The sequence below is a fragment of the Oreochromis aureus genome, linkage group 10 (genome assembly GCF_013358895.1).
Source record: "Oreochromis aureus strain Israel breed Guangdong linkage group 10, ZZ_aureus, whole genome shotgun sequence".
NCBI classification, from domain to species: domain Eukaryota; kingdom Metazoa; phylum Chordata; class Actinopteri; order Cichliformes; family Cichlidae; genus Oreochromis; species Oreochromis aureus.
In genome coordinates, this window is record NC_052951.1 from 9,806,381 (window position 1) to 9,821,693 (window position 15,313).

General features: G+C 39.1%; 1 protein-coding gene across 1 annotated transcript in view; it reads right to left on the reverse strand.

Annotated features, from left to right (window-relative positions):
* Nucleotides 1-9,559: 9,559 nt before the first annotated feature.
* pcdh1a (protocadherin 1a) overlaps nt 9,560-15,313 on the reverse strand; it is a 92,910-nt gene continuing 87,156 nt past the window's right edge. The window contains exon 5 of the mRNA XM_039617986.1: nt 9,560-13,455. Coding sequence (XP_039473920.1) covers nt 13,085-13,455 — 371 coding nt within the window. The 3' untranslated portion in view covers nt 9,560-13,084. The remainder of the gene's footprint in view (nt 13,456-15,313) is intronic.

The following is a 15,313-nucleotide window of genomic DNA, read 5'->3' on the forward strand; positions in this document are numbered from 1 at the left end:
TCCAAACTTCTTTGCCTGCAGCATTTTCACTGGGCAGTATCAGCTACTGTTTGTTCCCTCTGTGCTCACATATTCTATGTCCCTCTGGCAGCAAAAGCTAAAAAAAGCCTCATAAAAAGATGAAGAAAATTTGTGTTTGTATTTGAAAGCATGTGCAGTGTGTACTCTAGTGTGCCTGCCTACTCCAGATTAGTTCAGTTACATAAGACATGTTATTGATACCCCCATTAGTGTTTTTGGATAGTTTTCATGTGTTCACATGAAATAAAATATAAGCTGTTAATACAATGCAATCAATTTTCTAAGCATATATGGATGTAATAGGTTTTGGTGGATTTCTAGCAGGATACGAAAAAAATGAAGTGGGTATGTGGGAAAGGGGGGAAAAAAAGAGATTTCCGCTGTGTCCTCTGATCTTGTTAATGAGAGAAGCCAGGCATCGGGATATCTGAAAACATATATGTATTTGTTAATGTGTCTCCGGATAATGCAAACTGTGTTAATTCCATTTGGACCTGTAGCAGTGGCTTATTAGATTATTGCATAAATGTCATGTTTATCAGGTTTAGAGATGTAAATGGGAAGAATTAAATATATCCTTTAAGTCTACAAAGAGTTAGTGAACAAGCTCTCCCTGGCTAACAGAGAGCTTGTGTAGAGTTTGGAACAGAATTTGTGTCTGATTGCGACTGGCCCGCGTGCCTTTGAGTGTGTGGGTGGTTTATATTAATCTAAGTGAATATTTGGTACTACAGTCATCCCAGAAAGTATTTGGACAATGAAATTGTGTTTGATACTTTGGCTCCATTCTCTTTCTACTTCAAATGTTCAACTAGATGATGCTAATGAGGTTAGTAGGTTTTTCATTTTAGAGTATCTTCAGTTTCAAATTAATATTCAATGAAGCACTCATTCTTTACTTTTTTATTTTATTGTTAGAGTCCTTATCTACCTAGAGAGACACAAGTGCCTCTCTATAAACAAGGGTCTTGTTATGAACAGGGGCCAGAAGCACTGAAGCGCCGCTCACCAGTTCAACCCAACAGCCAACTGCACTCCTCTCTGCCCTGCCAAGCTACACCACAACCAGCTGGTGACAATCTTCAATTACAACACCTGAACCGCATTAACTCGTCAGCCCCGACCCTGAAAGCCAGCAGGTGCTCGAGGGAGACTCGCAGGGGCTCACTGTTACCTGTGGACAAGTCTCAGTTCATGTCACAGGAAAGGAGAGTTGTTTTATTCATTCGCTGCCGTTAACGATGTGGAAATTCGAGATTTGCAGCGGAAAATGGAGCTCTAATCAAAAGACTGAGCCTTCCAGCTTTGAATGATGCATGTGCAGAATATATCGTAATTTATTATCTTTTAATGTGCCAATAAAGTCATAAGCCATTCATGTAATAGGAGTTCCTAGCTTCGGGCAAAATAATAATTCAGATATGATGCAATTCTCATTAATGTAATAGATGCCACCCTATATTTATGTGTTTCACCCTGTTTGTGAAACATTGTTTGAAATGCTTTGCCTTAAAAATATGTCTTTAATATTTCAGTACAAGTATTTAAATTGGTTAAGATATCTGATGTCTAGCAAAAAGGTTTTAATTGTGTAGTTTTTATACACATCTTGCACTTTTGGTACCAGCACATGTTTTCTATCTATTTATATAACAAAAAGCTCATTAGGAAGTTATAATTTTAGTTTCTTTTATCATATTTAGTTTAGATGATGAAATGATGAGCAGATGCAAGTTATATTCCCATTAGAATTCTTTGAAAGGCAACACACTTGGGAAGGATACATGATGTTTGCTTTACAGTAATTGCACAGGAAGTGAACCTATTATCTGATTTAATGTGTACTTTTCCTTTTCTTTTTTAAAGAAACAATAACATTCCTAAAAGTAAACCCTCTATCATTCAACCTCTCAGCCATTACAAATTTTCCTTGTAGAGCAAGTCATTATCACAAACTAAAATTAATCTCACTCAGAGAATCTTATCATGTCTTCCATCTTGGTGGCAGAAAACCTCATCTTTTGAATTAATAAAAAAAGAAAACTCTAAAGCACTGGCTCTGTTTAGACAAGTACGTGTTCAGGTGAAAAAACAACTTTATTTTTCAATATTTCAACCAGGGAACTTTGGAAATTACACAACTTTGAGGACTGTTAAAGTGGATTATATTTTGAGTGGCAGTAAGTAAATGTATCCTCTTTGTTATGATATAGCCATGTCTATAGCTACAGTTGGTGAGACTCTTCAAAGAGTAACAAAAGTGTTGAAAAAATTGTCTTGGAGACAGATGTATTATGGTTCATTTTGCTGAAATAGCACTGAAATCAACTGCTTTAATTCTCCTTGGCATAGATTTAACACGCTGGAAACATTGCTCGTGACTTTGGTTAAATTTGTCATTTTAACAAACCAGCTTGAGAGCTGGTGACTGTGGGGGCTATTTGAATACAGTGAACACATTGCCATGTTCAAAGAACCACTTTGTTGAGATGTTGTGAGCTTTGTGACATGGCATGTTGCTGGGCGTGCTGTGGACATAAACACATGAACATGGTCGGGAAAAATTCTAAGGTAGATTCTGGCATTCAAACAATGTTCAGCTGGTACTAAGGGGTGCAACACATGCCAAGAAAATATCCCCCACACCATTATACCAACACCAACAGCCTGCACCATTTATACAAGGTAGGATGGATCCATTCTTTCTTTTTTGTTAAGCCAAATTCTACTCCTATCCAAATTTTGCAGCAGAAATCAAAACTCATCATAACAGGAAACATTGTGATGAGTTATGGTTGTTCAATTGTACAATTTTGGTCAGCCCATGTTAATTGAAGCTTTTCCTGTTCTTAGCTGGCAGGAGTGGCACTGTAGGATATGCTGTAGCCCATTTCCTTCAAGATTTGATGCATTGTGTGTTCAGAGAAAGCCATCTGCATTTCTTGGCTGTAACAGGTGATTTTAGCTACTGTTGCCTTCCTATCAGCTGTCTGGCCATTCTCCTCTGACCTCTAGCATCAACAAAAGGCATTTCTGCTCAAAGAGCTGCAACTCACTGCATATTTTCTGACCAGTCTCTATAAACTCCAAGAAATTGTCATTTGGGAAAAATCACAGTAGAGCAGCAATGTCTGAAGAACTCAGTTCTGAAATCAACAATTATATGACATTCAAAGTCTCTTAAATCACATTTGCTCCCCAATCTGGTGCTCAGTTTGAACTTGGGCAGGTTGTCTTGACCATCTCTAAATGACACGTGACGGAGTGATTAATTATTTGCATTAACAGGCAGCTGAAAAGGTGTACTTAATGAAGTGCATGGTGAGGGTTTAATATTTTTTTTCTCTGTTTTTAGTACATGTGAGGAGCTGATGGGCAAGGTTAAATTAATGATGATGTTGTACAAGAAACATACCAAGTGCACTTCTCCAGAGTACTTTTTCACTTAAAGCAAATGTCCCGTGATGATGATTCACTCTAATTTACTTCATCAATTTTAATGCAATAATAACCTGCTCAGTTAGTAAAAATGCTGGGAAGTAATATAAATTGGAGAGTTTGATCAGACTAAAAGACTTCATTAAGGACCGTCATTAATTCCACCTATATTTCAGTTATCAATCATTTATATAGCAATCGCCTTGAATGGATGAGCAAAAAAACTGCTGTGTGTTTCTGTCTGTACTTGAAATAGAAGTGCACACACATTGATGCAGATTTGCATTGATCATTCAGGCATTTTCTGCTCTTGTGAAATAACCGTGGCAATGTCTAGAACATTGTTTTGCCTATTGGAGCTTGAGCAAGAAAGGGAAAAACATCACTAGTTACAAGGCGGTGTCTGATCCATATTACATTTGTATACACAGCACTAAAAGACAGATTTTTGAAGTCACTCAATGGTATAGCAAGCATAGTGTAGACTTTTAGAAGCATAGCTCTCAGGTGCATGGTTTATTATATGGAAAGCAGATGTAGCTTGGAAAAAAAACATTGCTATTTGAAAGTATTTAATTGGAGACTGCATTTCAAGACAGCCAGCCCTGCCGCTGGTTTTATTCTAATTGCCAGCAGCTACGCACTTAATGAAGCGAGTGGTGAAGAGTGTGGGTAAAAGAGTGAGAGTGACCAGGTTTCCAAGGCAACAGCAGCGGTAGCTGAGTAGTGTTTTCATCTTGAGGAAAAGGCTACAGGAGAGCAGTGTTTCCCGGTGGTGCTTCCTGCAGCTCCATAATGAATATCTATAAAGTAATAGATATATTTGTGGAAATGTTGCAGAGATGAAAGATGCATGCAAACCTGTAGAGTAAGGCCTTTACAATACACCAGAGAATCAATTTTCCTCCAAACTTCAGGATTAGACTTGAGTAGGCCACTTCGCAAGTACATTATAGCGTACAAGCTTTAAAGTAACTGCACTGGGCCAAAGCTTTGAAAGCCTTGTGTCTCATGGTTTTGAACAAAGAAATGGTCTCGTCATTTTTTTTGCCCTGCTTATCTTACTGCTATATAGACCTGCAAACTCTTACGTATCCCGAATCAATTACAGACATACACAATGATTCACAATAGCAGTTCAAGTATCAAATTTTCCTTTTCTACTTTTTTTTCTTTTCTTTTTCTTTTGCACTCCAGCCTAGGCTCATATAAAAGTTTGGTTATTTTAAAATATCATTTATGAAGAAATTGCTCTCTCTTTCTTTTTGCCAATGGTCCGCATCCATGTGTGTCATGTGTTCCAAGTAGGACACACTATGCCCAGCAGGAAAACAGAGAGATAGGCAGAGCGTAGCCGATGTGTTGCATTAGCCTAACGGTCAGTAATGGATGAAATAAAGCAAAAACTTGCTAAAGGGAATATCCCAAAATCCCCAGTGATTCAGGGATGGCTTTTTCACAGTTTGAATAATATGACCTTGTAATATCCATAATTATGGTTGTATAAAGAACTGTCAAGATTTTTAAGAGAAAACACTTAGATTTTAAACAAGCCAGTGTGAGCAATGAGGCAATAATCAGCTTGATGTGAACTAAAACAATATCAAATATGATTCACAATGTCATTAAGCTTCATAAAATCTCTCATTCAAACTAAATCTATGTGAGAATTACAGTATATACAAATACAGTTTACACAACCCTATTAAGAGTATTCTTTTGTCAAAAGTATTATATATTGCAAAGATTTTTTTATTTCATAGAAAAACTGCATGAGGACATCATGCAAAACAGCCATGAGTTTGTATGTATGTTTAAATTAGAGAAGAATTATAAGTATGTATCACAATACCCTGAACTTTCTACATTTCACCAGTAAAATACACGCTCCCTAACTTGTGGCCAAACATTACTAACTCATGCCCTGTCAATAACTCAAATAAATCTTCTGTCAAAAAAATAATTCTTATTAATGGTCATGGCTCAAATTCTTAAGATTTCTTGTGAGTTCCGAGCTTGGTATTCACACTTTTTTATCCCACAAACAACCTCAGATGTTACCACAGGTGAGGCCAGGCTGCTGGACTGTTAAGGGAATCTGATCTGTATAACTGAATTATAAGTCAGGCTGCTCATGAGATATGTATGGAGTTATTGATTCAATTTAACATCTTCAATTTATCATCTTCCTAGCCCCATCTTCATATGATTGTCAATTACCACATGGTCTCAGGTCTCTCCCGTCCAATTCTAGTTGACTTCCCTGAATAGAAAAACACTTCCATGAGTCAAAAAGCAGATAATAACCATAATACTGAGACAGCACATCCCTCAAGTAGGAGGGTCTCCAGTAGAACATAGACACATTAATAATTGATAGATAGATAGAAAGCCAGCATCGCCAGACAATTCTAAGAAGCTCAGTTCCTGCCACAGGAGGAATTTCCAGAAGCAAATAGGTCTTGAAGGTGGCAGTTATGTCATCTTTCACTACAACAGTGAAGGGAATGGCGAGCAGGTTTAATAGACTAATAAATTATAAAATGGAACCCTTACCCTGAGTCAAAATTCAGTGGAGAATGGAAATGTTGTAATGCCTGAGTAACAATTGAACCTGTGCTACTGAGATCACAAAACATCTGTGAAAGGTAAAGAAAAAAAAGCCGCACCAAGGATGTGGATTGTCTGGTTTAATTAAGTAGTTCTTAACTTGTTAGTCTATCAAACACAGTGATGCAGTTTGTACATGCCTCATCAAAATGCTTCATTTTTGAGTTTCTATTGCAGCAGTCCCTGTTCAGCTTTAAGGTTAGATGTTATTGATAATATTGGCTTTCTCTCACTCCCTGGGAAGCTGAAGGCTAAAATTAGCAGCAAGTTGAGCATGGCATCAGACCTGATAAACTCAGCAAAGTTACTCATGCAAGGTCTGTTTTGCAAGAACAGTATAAGGAGAGATTGTTGGAGTAAACAAATGCACATCATAAAGCTCTTGCAAGAAAATAAGAAAAAATGAGATGGGTGCAAGTTTTAGGTCACGTCAGATTTGTGTGGGTTTTCTGCTTAATTCTGCATTTGTGTGAAGACAGCAACTGCCCCACGAGGCACCACATATGCCCTGACACTTTGTCAGCAAGATATTCTTTTATCAATATTGCATTGTGTCAAAATTGCTCAGATGTGAGTGTTGAAGTGTCCACCACAACAAATGGTGTATGTCAAAGCATTCTGTTAGCAGCTGTATGAATAAATATGCAATGTTGCTCAGAGTTTCCTCTATCTGTGGTGGTTCTTAAGACACCTTAAGACATGCCTTAAGACAAGGTCTTGTAAAATCACAAACATGAATCCCTCTCTTGCCATTAAATAAAGGGCTGTTAGATCTTTGCTTTCTTTGAGCTGTACCTTGTTAAAGCAGAACTCATACTTCATTCCAACATCCCTTGGAGTTTTCTCGAGTCCAGTATGATTTACTTTTCACTTTTAATCCTCCATCTTTGAGAAAAACTTACAATTATGCCTTGCACTTTCCAGAGCATGTAAGATGTCAAAGTCTCTATTAGACTTTATTTTGTGGTTCAAGTCAGGCCTTTCCCCCGTTTTCCAGTGTGCATTGTTCTCAACAAAGCCCTTATACCTCTGCCTCGGTTTTTGCTAAGCACTACTAGCGAGCTCCACAGAAGCAAAAAGGTTGAATGTACACTATATCCAAGAACATACGGTACACTGCATTCTCAAGAGACATGGACTTGTGATGGCCTGTAATGGTATGTGTAAATGAGTTTTCAAGCCTTTAAGGCCCTTGCACAGTGTATGCATATAGTGTGAATATTTTGAGAGCTTCCACATCTTGACATGGATATATCTTTCCACTTAAAGGCAAAAAGGTGAAAACAGAAGGGAGTAAAAGAGTGTTACGCTTCCCTTCCTTCGTAATTAGCCATTCAGTGCATCTAAAGTATTATCCTCATTGTACTAGGTAAATGATGTGTTGCTTTTTGTTTTTTATTAGATCATAGCATCGCATTCACATGGGTAGATCTAATGTTAAAGTGAATAAGAAATATTTAGGAATGAAAACAGTGATCCTTAACACATCCAATTAAATGTGATTTTGTGAAATAATTTTATACTCAGCGTCCCCCTTTTTTTAGCACAGTTCACTGACATAATCTGTGAAAAGCAAGAGTACAGTTATTCACTTAGCCATGTTAAATGATCTGTTTTTGCATACTGGGGGTGGGGGGTACTTGTTCGCCAATATCCTCAGCCTCCTTCCCTCCCTACGCTGTGTACTGGAAAAGAGCTTAAAAGTGATGGTCATATCTGAGCTCTCAGAGGGGCAACACAGATTCTGTTGAGGCTGTAGAACAGTGGACCAGGTTTTTTCTTTCTAACAAATGATCAAGGGGGCTGGAAGTCTGCCAGTCCAATTTACTTTGGATTGGTTTGCAGACTAAAAGAAGGCTTATGCCTGGGTTACCCAAGGGATTCCATAGCTCTTAAGGAGTAAGGGATGTTAAAACCACTTCTGCCAGCTGTTATATTTGCATTTTAGACATGTCAGGCCTGTCCAGGATAGGTGGCAAACTTTGCCATTGTCTCGACTCCATTGGTGTAGTTTTTCTAGACGTGATTTCAAGACATAGCTTGAGAAAAGCCAGCAGATCCGCTTTCCAGTGTTCTTCTGTGTCTCTTTCAGGAGGACCTCCAGTGCTGATTCGAATGATTTTCAGCTGAGTGTAATACATCTAAATTTGAAAGCCACTGTTCTGCTCTGCCAAAGGATAGCACTCTCCTTTCTAGTAAAGGGGAATCATATAACATAAAGTATCAAACATTTCTTAAAATACTTGGTCTCAGGGGGAATGACAGCAAGAAAGGATAATGAGACGGTGAGAGTTGGGTGCTGTACTGTGCCTTACTGGTGAAGAGGAAATGTAGAGGTAGTTGTGCCACAAGGCAAAGGTCTTGATTTATCATTTGGTCTCCCATTATGCTGTGTAAATGCAGTGAGTAGCCATTTGAAGGAGGTTCACCTGATATGAGTGCCCCTCACAGAATTCTACTAAGAATAGCTAGCTGGGTAAAGGCTGACTTAGTACTTGCTGAAGCTAGCAGCTGTTCTGGGTTTGGATGGCTATCCCCCCAGAGGAGTTGGGAGAAGTTGCTGAAGACTGACATTCATGGGCGTCTGTCTCCTCCTTTGGTACCTAAAATGCACTGTGTAGTTTGAAGAGCGGATTCAGAGGGTGCAGTATTATAGCCTTACAGAGCTGTTGGCATTACTATGAACTATTTGGAGCTTTTCACTGTCTCATCTTTAGGGCAGTCTCTTGTCATTCTATATCATCCAACCCCTCTGGTAAATTCAGTGATTTTGTAGGATGTGGGCTTTCTGTTTTCAGGTGAAACCCCCCCCCCCCAGAAGAGTAACTAAACAAACAAAACAGGAATTTTTTGCTGTGCTGTTAGACACAATACTGTGTTAAACCTTTCTCGATTAAATTAATTATTAACTAATATGTATCAGATCAGCAATTGTATGGAAGTAACATACACTGTAGGTACGCATAAAGCAAAATAAAAATAGGATAGTATATTTTTTTTCTATTCTCTCTGACTTCAAGCCATGGCATATAAATGTCTTTCAGTCACATGCATATTAAAAACACAGCAGCAACCTTGTTATCCTTGCACTAAATGTGTAGCAACAAGCAATTTGAATGAATGTTCCTTGCTAAGTGCATGACTGGGTCTGTGTACTTCTGGCACGTTGTTTTTCTAGTTGAAGTAGTGAACACAGGTCCTGGGACTTTCCTACTTCAACCTCCGGAATCCTTCCCTCTCAACATTCAGGGGCTTCCTGACTGAGAAATAAGGCGCCTGTTCCCGCATGACAAGAATACTAGTTCTTCTTAATGAGCCCAGGTCCTGGAGTGAGATGCATTTTACACAATGTATCTCTAAGGCTGCAAAACCTTTTACAAAAAAGCAAAAAAAAAACCCAACCCTAACATCCAAACACTTGTTTAGTTATCGGAAGTGATGAATAATGACGACAAACAAAGAAAACACTGACAGTGTTCATTTTTCCCTGAAGTGATTTTATTACAAAGTTCATGAGGACTTACAGTATTACAAGAGAATTTGTCAACATGCTGAAACAGAACAAAGCAGAACACAGGATTTAACAAACTGGTAAGATAAGACAATCCACTGTTCACAATAAACATAAAAACTGATTAAGTCCTCAGGAGGTGGGAGCCGGTGAATGACTACAGTGCAGGCATAGAACGGCCACATTCACACTGACTCAGCAAAGGTCAATCCAACCAAGGCAAGATGTGCACATCTCAAGAAAACATGTTACAATTTTTATATGCCATCGGCTTTTCTCAGTACTTTTAGAAAGCTTCACTTGTATGTACATAAAACTGTACAAAAACATGGCATCACAAGCATTTTATCCTATATAAATATACCAACAATTAGGATAACAACTAGATTCTCTCTTGCAAAGACGTATTTTCAAGGCAATTGTCTTTGTTCTAGATGAACAGTGAAAAAATGAAATGTTCAGATAATTTCAGTTCGTTTGGGAGAGGGCCTTCTGAATATGAACCAGCACTGACATTTCAGAAAGTTAAAAATAAAAAAAAAAGAGTAAACAGTATCTACCAATTATCTTTGGAATTCATGCTAAAATCATTGCCTGCCTGACAGCAGGCACAGCGTTGTGGAGATCTATGTACACTACACCACCAACAGACTTCTTTATTTTTTTCACACAACCAGTTTGCTAAGAGTCTTTGATCAGTAAGAAAAAGAAAAAAATCTCTTGCCAATTTCAGAACGGTAATTTGTCCATCTGTCCACAGAAATGATCACCATACAATACACACTACAGATAGGCAAAAGATACTCAAGTGAATTCAACATTAAATCAATGTTAAGTACAAATTAAACATTATTCAACATAGTTTCGAGTGTATTTAGGTGCTCCGTGATGTCCTCTTACTTGGAGAACTGTTCTGTGTTTGAGAAAGAAGTAACCACAGTTCATTCAGCATGAGTTCAAAAGAAAGGTCAAACCTGGTGATGTATTGTTCCAGAAGTGAGTAGCAGGAGGTCATTATTGGCTGGAGCAAGAGAGTCCAACTTATCAAGAGAGTGGGAAAAGAAACCCAGGCTTGTTTTTGTTTTGGACTTAAATCAAACTCTCGCCATCCATTTGGATCAGGAACCGACAGTTCTGACACATCTGCTAAAAACCTATTTATTCCATATATATAGATATTTTTTGTGATCAAAGACACAAATCAAAACATGTATTCCAAATTTACATCGTGACACATAGGCTGGAGCTGAATCTGAATCCAGTCAAAGCATTTAGACAGATCGAGTTTTGACTGAAGCTATGTGACACTGATTTTATCTCTCATTGGTATCTTTCTCACTTGTTATTAATTCCAGGTCAGTGATCTTACCCGCTGTTTTCAGTTCATGGAGCAGCTAGCCGCAGCTATGAGAGGGGAGCTCGGGAGAGCCGTGGGGGTTTAATCACAGTGTATCATGGCTGTTGTTTGAATTTTACGTAAGTCGCTAAATGGCTTTGAAAACAGCATAATGTGCTTTCTCCCCCTCAAGGCAGGATAATCGCCCACCTTATTTAATCATGGCCATGTCCAGTAATTTCCATATGTTTTCGCGTTAATTATTCTAAACGTGGCTTTCAATGGCAGCATGATGAGGTAAGTGCTGATAAAAAATACCCCCTTTAACTGATTGTAGCTCTGTGGGTGGATTTGCATTATCTCGTGGGTGCCGTGTCCTGGGGTACGCTCATGCATGCCCCAGCTCAGGACTTATTACTCACCCTAATTAGGAAATGTCCATTCTAGGCTCTTCCGCCCTTATTCAGAGACACAGTCTTACTGTGGAAATACTATACAGAGGTGAAAGGTATCTACAAATCGAATCAAATCAATGTTTAAATCAAAGACAACGACTAGCTCTTCGATGTTGTAAGGCAGGCTAGTGGAGTCATCATTAACATCCAATTACTGACTAATACATGGTGTCCTTCAGACACACAGTATCCTTCAGATTCACTTGGAAAATCTTTGTGAAGATAAATGAAGCCCATGGGCATGCCCTGTTTTTATTCTCTGCTCAATAGCCAGAGGAGGATAAATGCCTAATAACTTATTAAGCATGTTGTCCTCAATACAAGGAAATATATAATTAACAGGCAGTTGCGGCAAAATTGAGCCTTACTCCTACCACTGTCACTGTATTTGCAGGTATTCATTTACTGAAATGGATCAAATATTTATTTCAGCTTTTATTGTTGGAATCTTTCATGTCAGACCAACATTGTTAAATCATTCATTTCAGTGTGTATTGAATTCACCTCTGCAGAAGCATGTGTCCAGTGAGAGCTGATAATTAACATTGAAAATAGCACATACCACCTATCCAGTTCACATCATATTCACGCTCAATAAGTGCTCTATCTCTCTAGTGTCTCTCAACACTCAAGTGCCCTTTCCTGTAAATAATTCCTTAGGCCTTCATTAGATCAACACAAGTTCTCTACTAAGCCGTGAGCGGAAAGCAGTATGAGTTTTAGAAAAAATGGACTGTGAATTACACAGAGAGCCCATCTGATTGTCACAACAGAGAAGAGCTTTCTCAACCGATACACTGATATACTGTCATCAGCAGAGTAAAAAGCCAATCAGAACGTGTCTCGCGAGTACTCTGCGTTTGGTCATTGTGACTCTGGGGTACTGTGGCCAAGTCAACCGTTTTCATGATGAACGATAGGTCACAGTGCTGCGAGTCAGTGGGACATAATGTCAGTTTAAATGCTGCCACACAGCTCTCTCCACCAAGTGGAAGAGCTCTACAGGGAGCAGAGGTAAAGGCCATTCTACTATGATTAGGGGTCGAAGGGGGTGTGTGTGTGTGTTATTGTGTGAAGCGGATAAATGCCTTCCACAATATTGAGCTCCACTCCGGGAGATGGTTTTTAATCAAGTTTAAACAGCAGCATAAAGAAAAGCTTAAATATGCTAAAACTCTGAGGCATTTTTTTTCAGCTTATGCCAGACAAAAATATATGTAGAACACACCATTCAAATGTATTTACAGCACTGTACATTAAGATAGACCATTTTATTTGATTGTTAGTCAAAAGTGTTAAGCCTTTTGATATGGCCTGACTGGCTGTCTATTAAATTAGATGTAGCAATGGCACAAGAGCACTGATCACAACTTTCAGTTTCAAGAGATCACTTCACAGAATGGGACTTTGCTAACTACAGTAATGATTAGTTTCAATCTGTGTTTCCTACTCATCTGACTGAATTGTATCCCATCAAGATTTCCAATAAATAAATGACTGAGTGCATCAATTAACTTTGTGGAGTCACTCATAAATATGCTAATAAATTAATATTTTAAGGAGAAAATGAGAAAAGCAGTGATCGAATGGGTCACAGCCTATATTGTTAACTTCAGATTGGGCATTGGCTTCAATGTGTGGACAGCCTGTTTCTCCTTCTCGAGTGGGGTGTGTATTTTCTTTAATTGTGTATTGATCAGATGAATATGTTCCTCACAGGTAAATTTCTCTTTTTGGAGTGTGAGCAGAAGGAGAGGTGGGTGGAAACTCAGAGGCTACGCTCAGGGGCATCTCCTCTAAGGGGCAGTCCTGATTGGCATCATGACCACTGCTGGAATAGGCACTGCGGGAGGGCGGAAGGCGCGGCCGATGCTCCTCACCACCCAGCCTGGCGTTCCCATTAGCCAGGCGTCCCAGGCTCCCTCTCTCCTGGTAAGGCACGAAGGTGGAGAGTTTCGGGGGGTTCCTGGTCTTGCGTACAGGGGAGGGATGCCCAGGCATCCAGCAGGCGTCTGAATGGCCCAGTTCACTGCACTCGGTTGTGCAGTTTCCAGTCATTGCCACATCAGGGAGGGAGCGGATATCTGTGGGCAGGAGAGAGCAAAAAAGCACCATCAGAGGGAGTTTCACAGCGACAAACACTGGAGCAATTTTCATTTAAAAAAAAAAGTTGTAAAAAGGCATTTGTGAACAGAAATGGTGTCATTTGAAACACCCCATGAAACCCACCCCCCTCCTTGAGATCTTTGCAGCTGTTGCTAAGCAGTAAGCAGCAGTTGCTATGTAGCTGTTGCTATGCACTGTGTAATGAGCACTACTGTGTGTGTGTAGCCCACGAGCTGATGTGATACATTCAAGAGACGGCATGCTGTGTCTATGTCATTTAGAAGTATCCAACAGCAGTTTGTCTGCTATGTTTGTAATATATCATCGTGTTGTTAACATGTTCAACAGCAGTGAGTTAATTTCTATTAGTTGTGATTTGCATGCTGTAACTGATGCTCCAAGCATGTGTCAACATGAAAAAAAAAATACTACAGGAATGGACATAATGGAACAGCCAAGCATACTGGGGAAGTACAGTGTTTGGTTACAGAGAGAATAGCTGGATCCCTCTGGGCAAAACCATTGCCGAATGAGTTATTGATTGACAGTACTGAAATGAGTTCCCCTGCCCTTGATTCTCATCAATTTTTTATTCAACTGTTCCTAATTAAATAAATGGGTCCACGACCCAGTGACCTCGTTTTACTGTGGAAGCTGTGAAATCTTCCAAAATAAGTTTGCTTCAGCTAGCTCTCACAACTCACATGTTTCTCTCATGCTTGTAAAAGCGACAAAGGCCCCATTTATTTATTCATTGCTAATGTTCAGCTGCCAGGCAGCAGACTGGTTAAGCAGACCACCTGTTGACAAACTAAACATACAGCCCGTATTAAATTTAAATACCACTCAATTTATCTTTGTTATCCCTTCAGACTCAGCCTGAGATGGCCAGATCAATGTCTGAAGAGCAGACAGCTGAGATCCGCGTGTGCGTGCAATGTCGCTGATGTGTAAAGTTTTGATTGCCGTGATAAATGCATTATTGTAAATGCCACAATAGTGACCACACCATTGAACGAGACATCCGTCGTGGGAGAGCTGTCTTCTTTTGCGGCTACAGGACGGTGTGCGAATGAAAGTAAATGTTCTTGTTGAGAAAGCAGAAAGCCCGCCGCTGAAAGGAGCTGGTGCATGTGAATGATGTAACCACAAGAGGTGACGTATTAGAGGCAGCGGTTCACAGCTAACAGAGAAAATGCCAGCTTGACTGTAAGCCTGTGAGACACAACATCAGTATTGTGCTCATGACCAGTGGCAAGATAATTATCTCACAAAAATGCCAGATCTCTGAGGCTACGAAAAAAAAAAACAGAAAAGAGCACAGCATCTGGTTCAACGAGGATTCAGTCAATCAAAAGCGAAAGTGGGAAAAGCTTGTGTGCTAAAGATGTTAAAAGCTCTGATGTTTACTAAAAATAAAAGCATGGCATTTAGCTTAATTCATTGTCCCTATTTGTGTCTAAAATATTCATTTCCCCTGGGTAAGCTATATACAATTACCTCTTTGTTTATTAAAATAATAATAATACTAATAATCGGGCATCTATTGTTGCAGTTAATCTCATTGTTCCTGTAATCCTAAATAGCTAGATGTTTAGGCTATTTAATACTTTCACTTCACAACTGAGCAATGTTCATATTCATGCTTAATTACATCATTATGCTTAAGTGGCAAATTCCTATATCTGTTTAGTAGGTCAGTGTCAGCAAACTAATATTATTTTCATAAGAATGAACAACACTTTTATGGTTGATTAAGAACAAGGAGACTGAATTTGGAGCTACAAGAAATGAGGAATGCGAGTGTGTACATGTTGAGGTGTGTGTGTGTGTGTG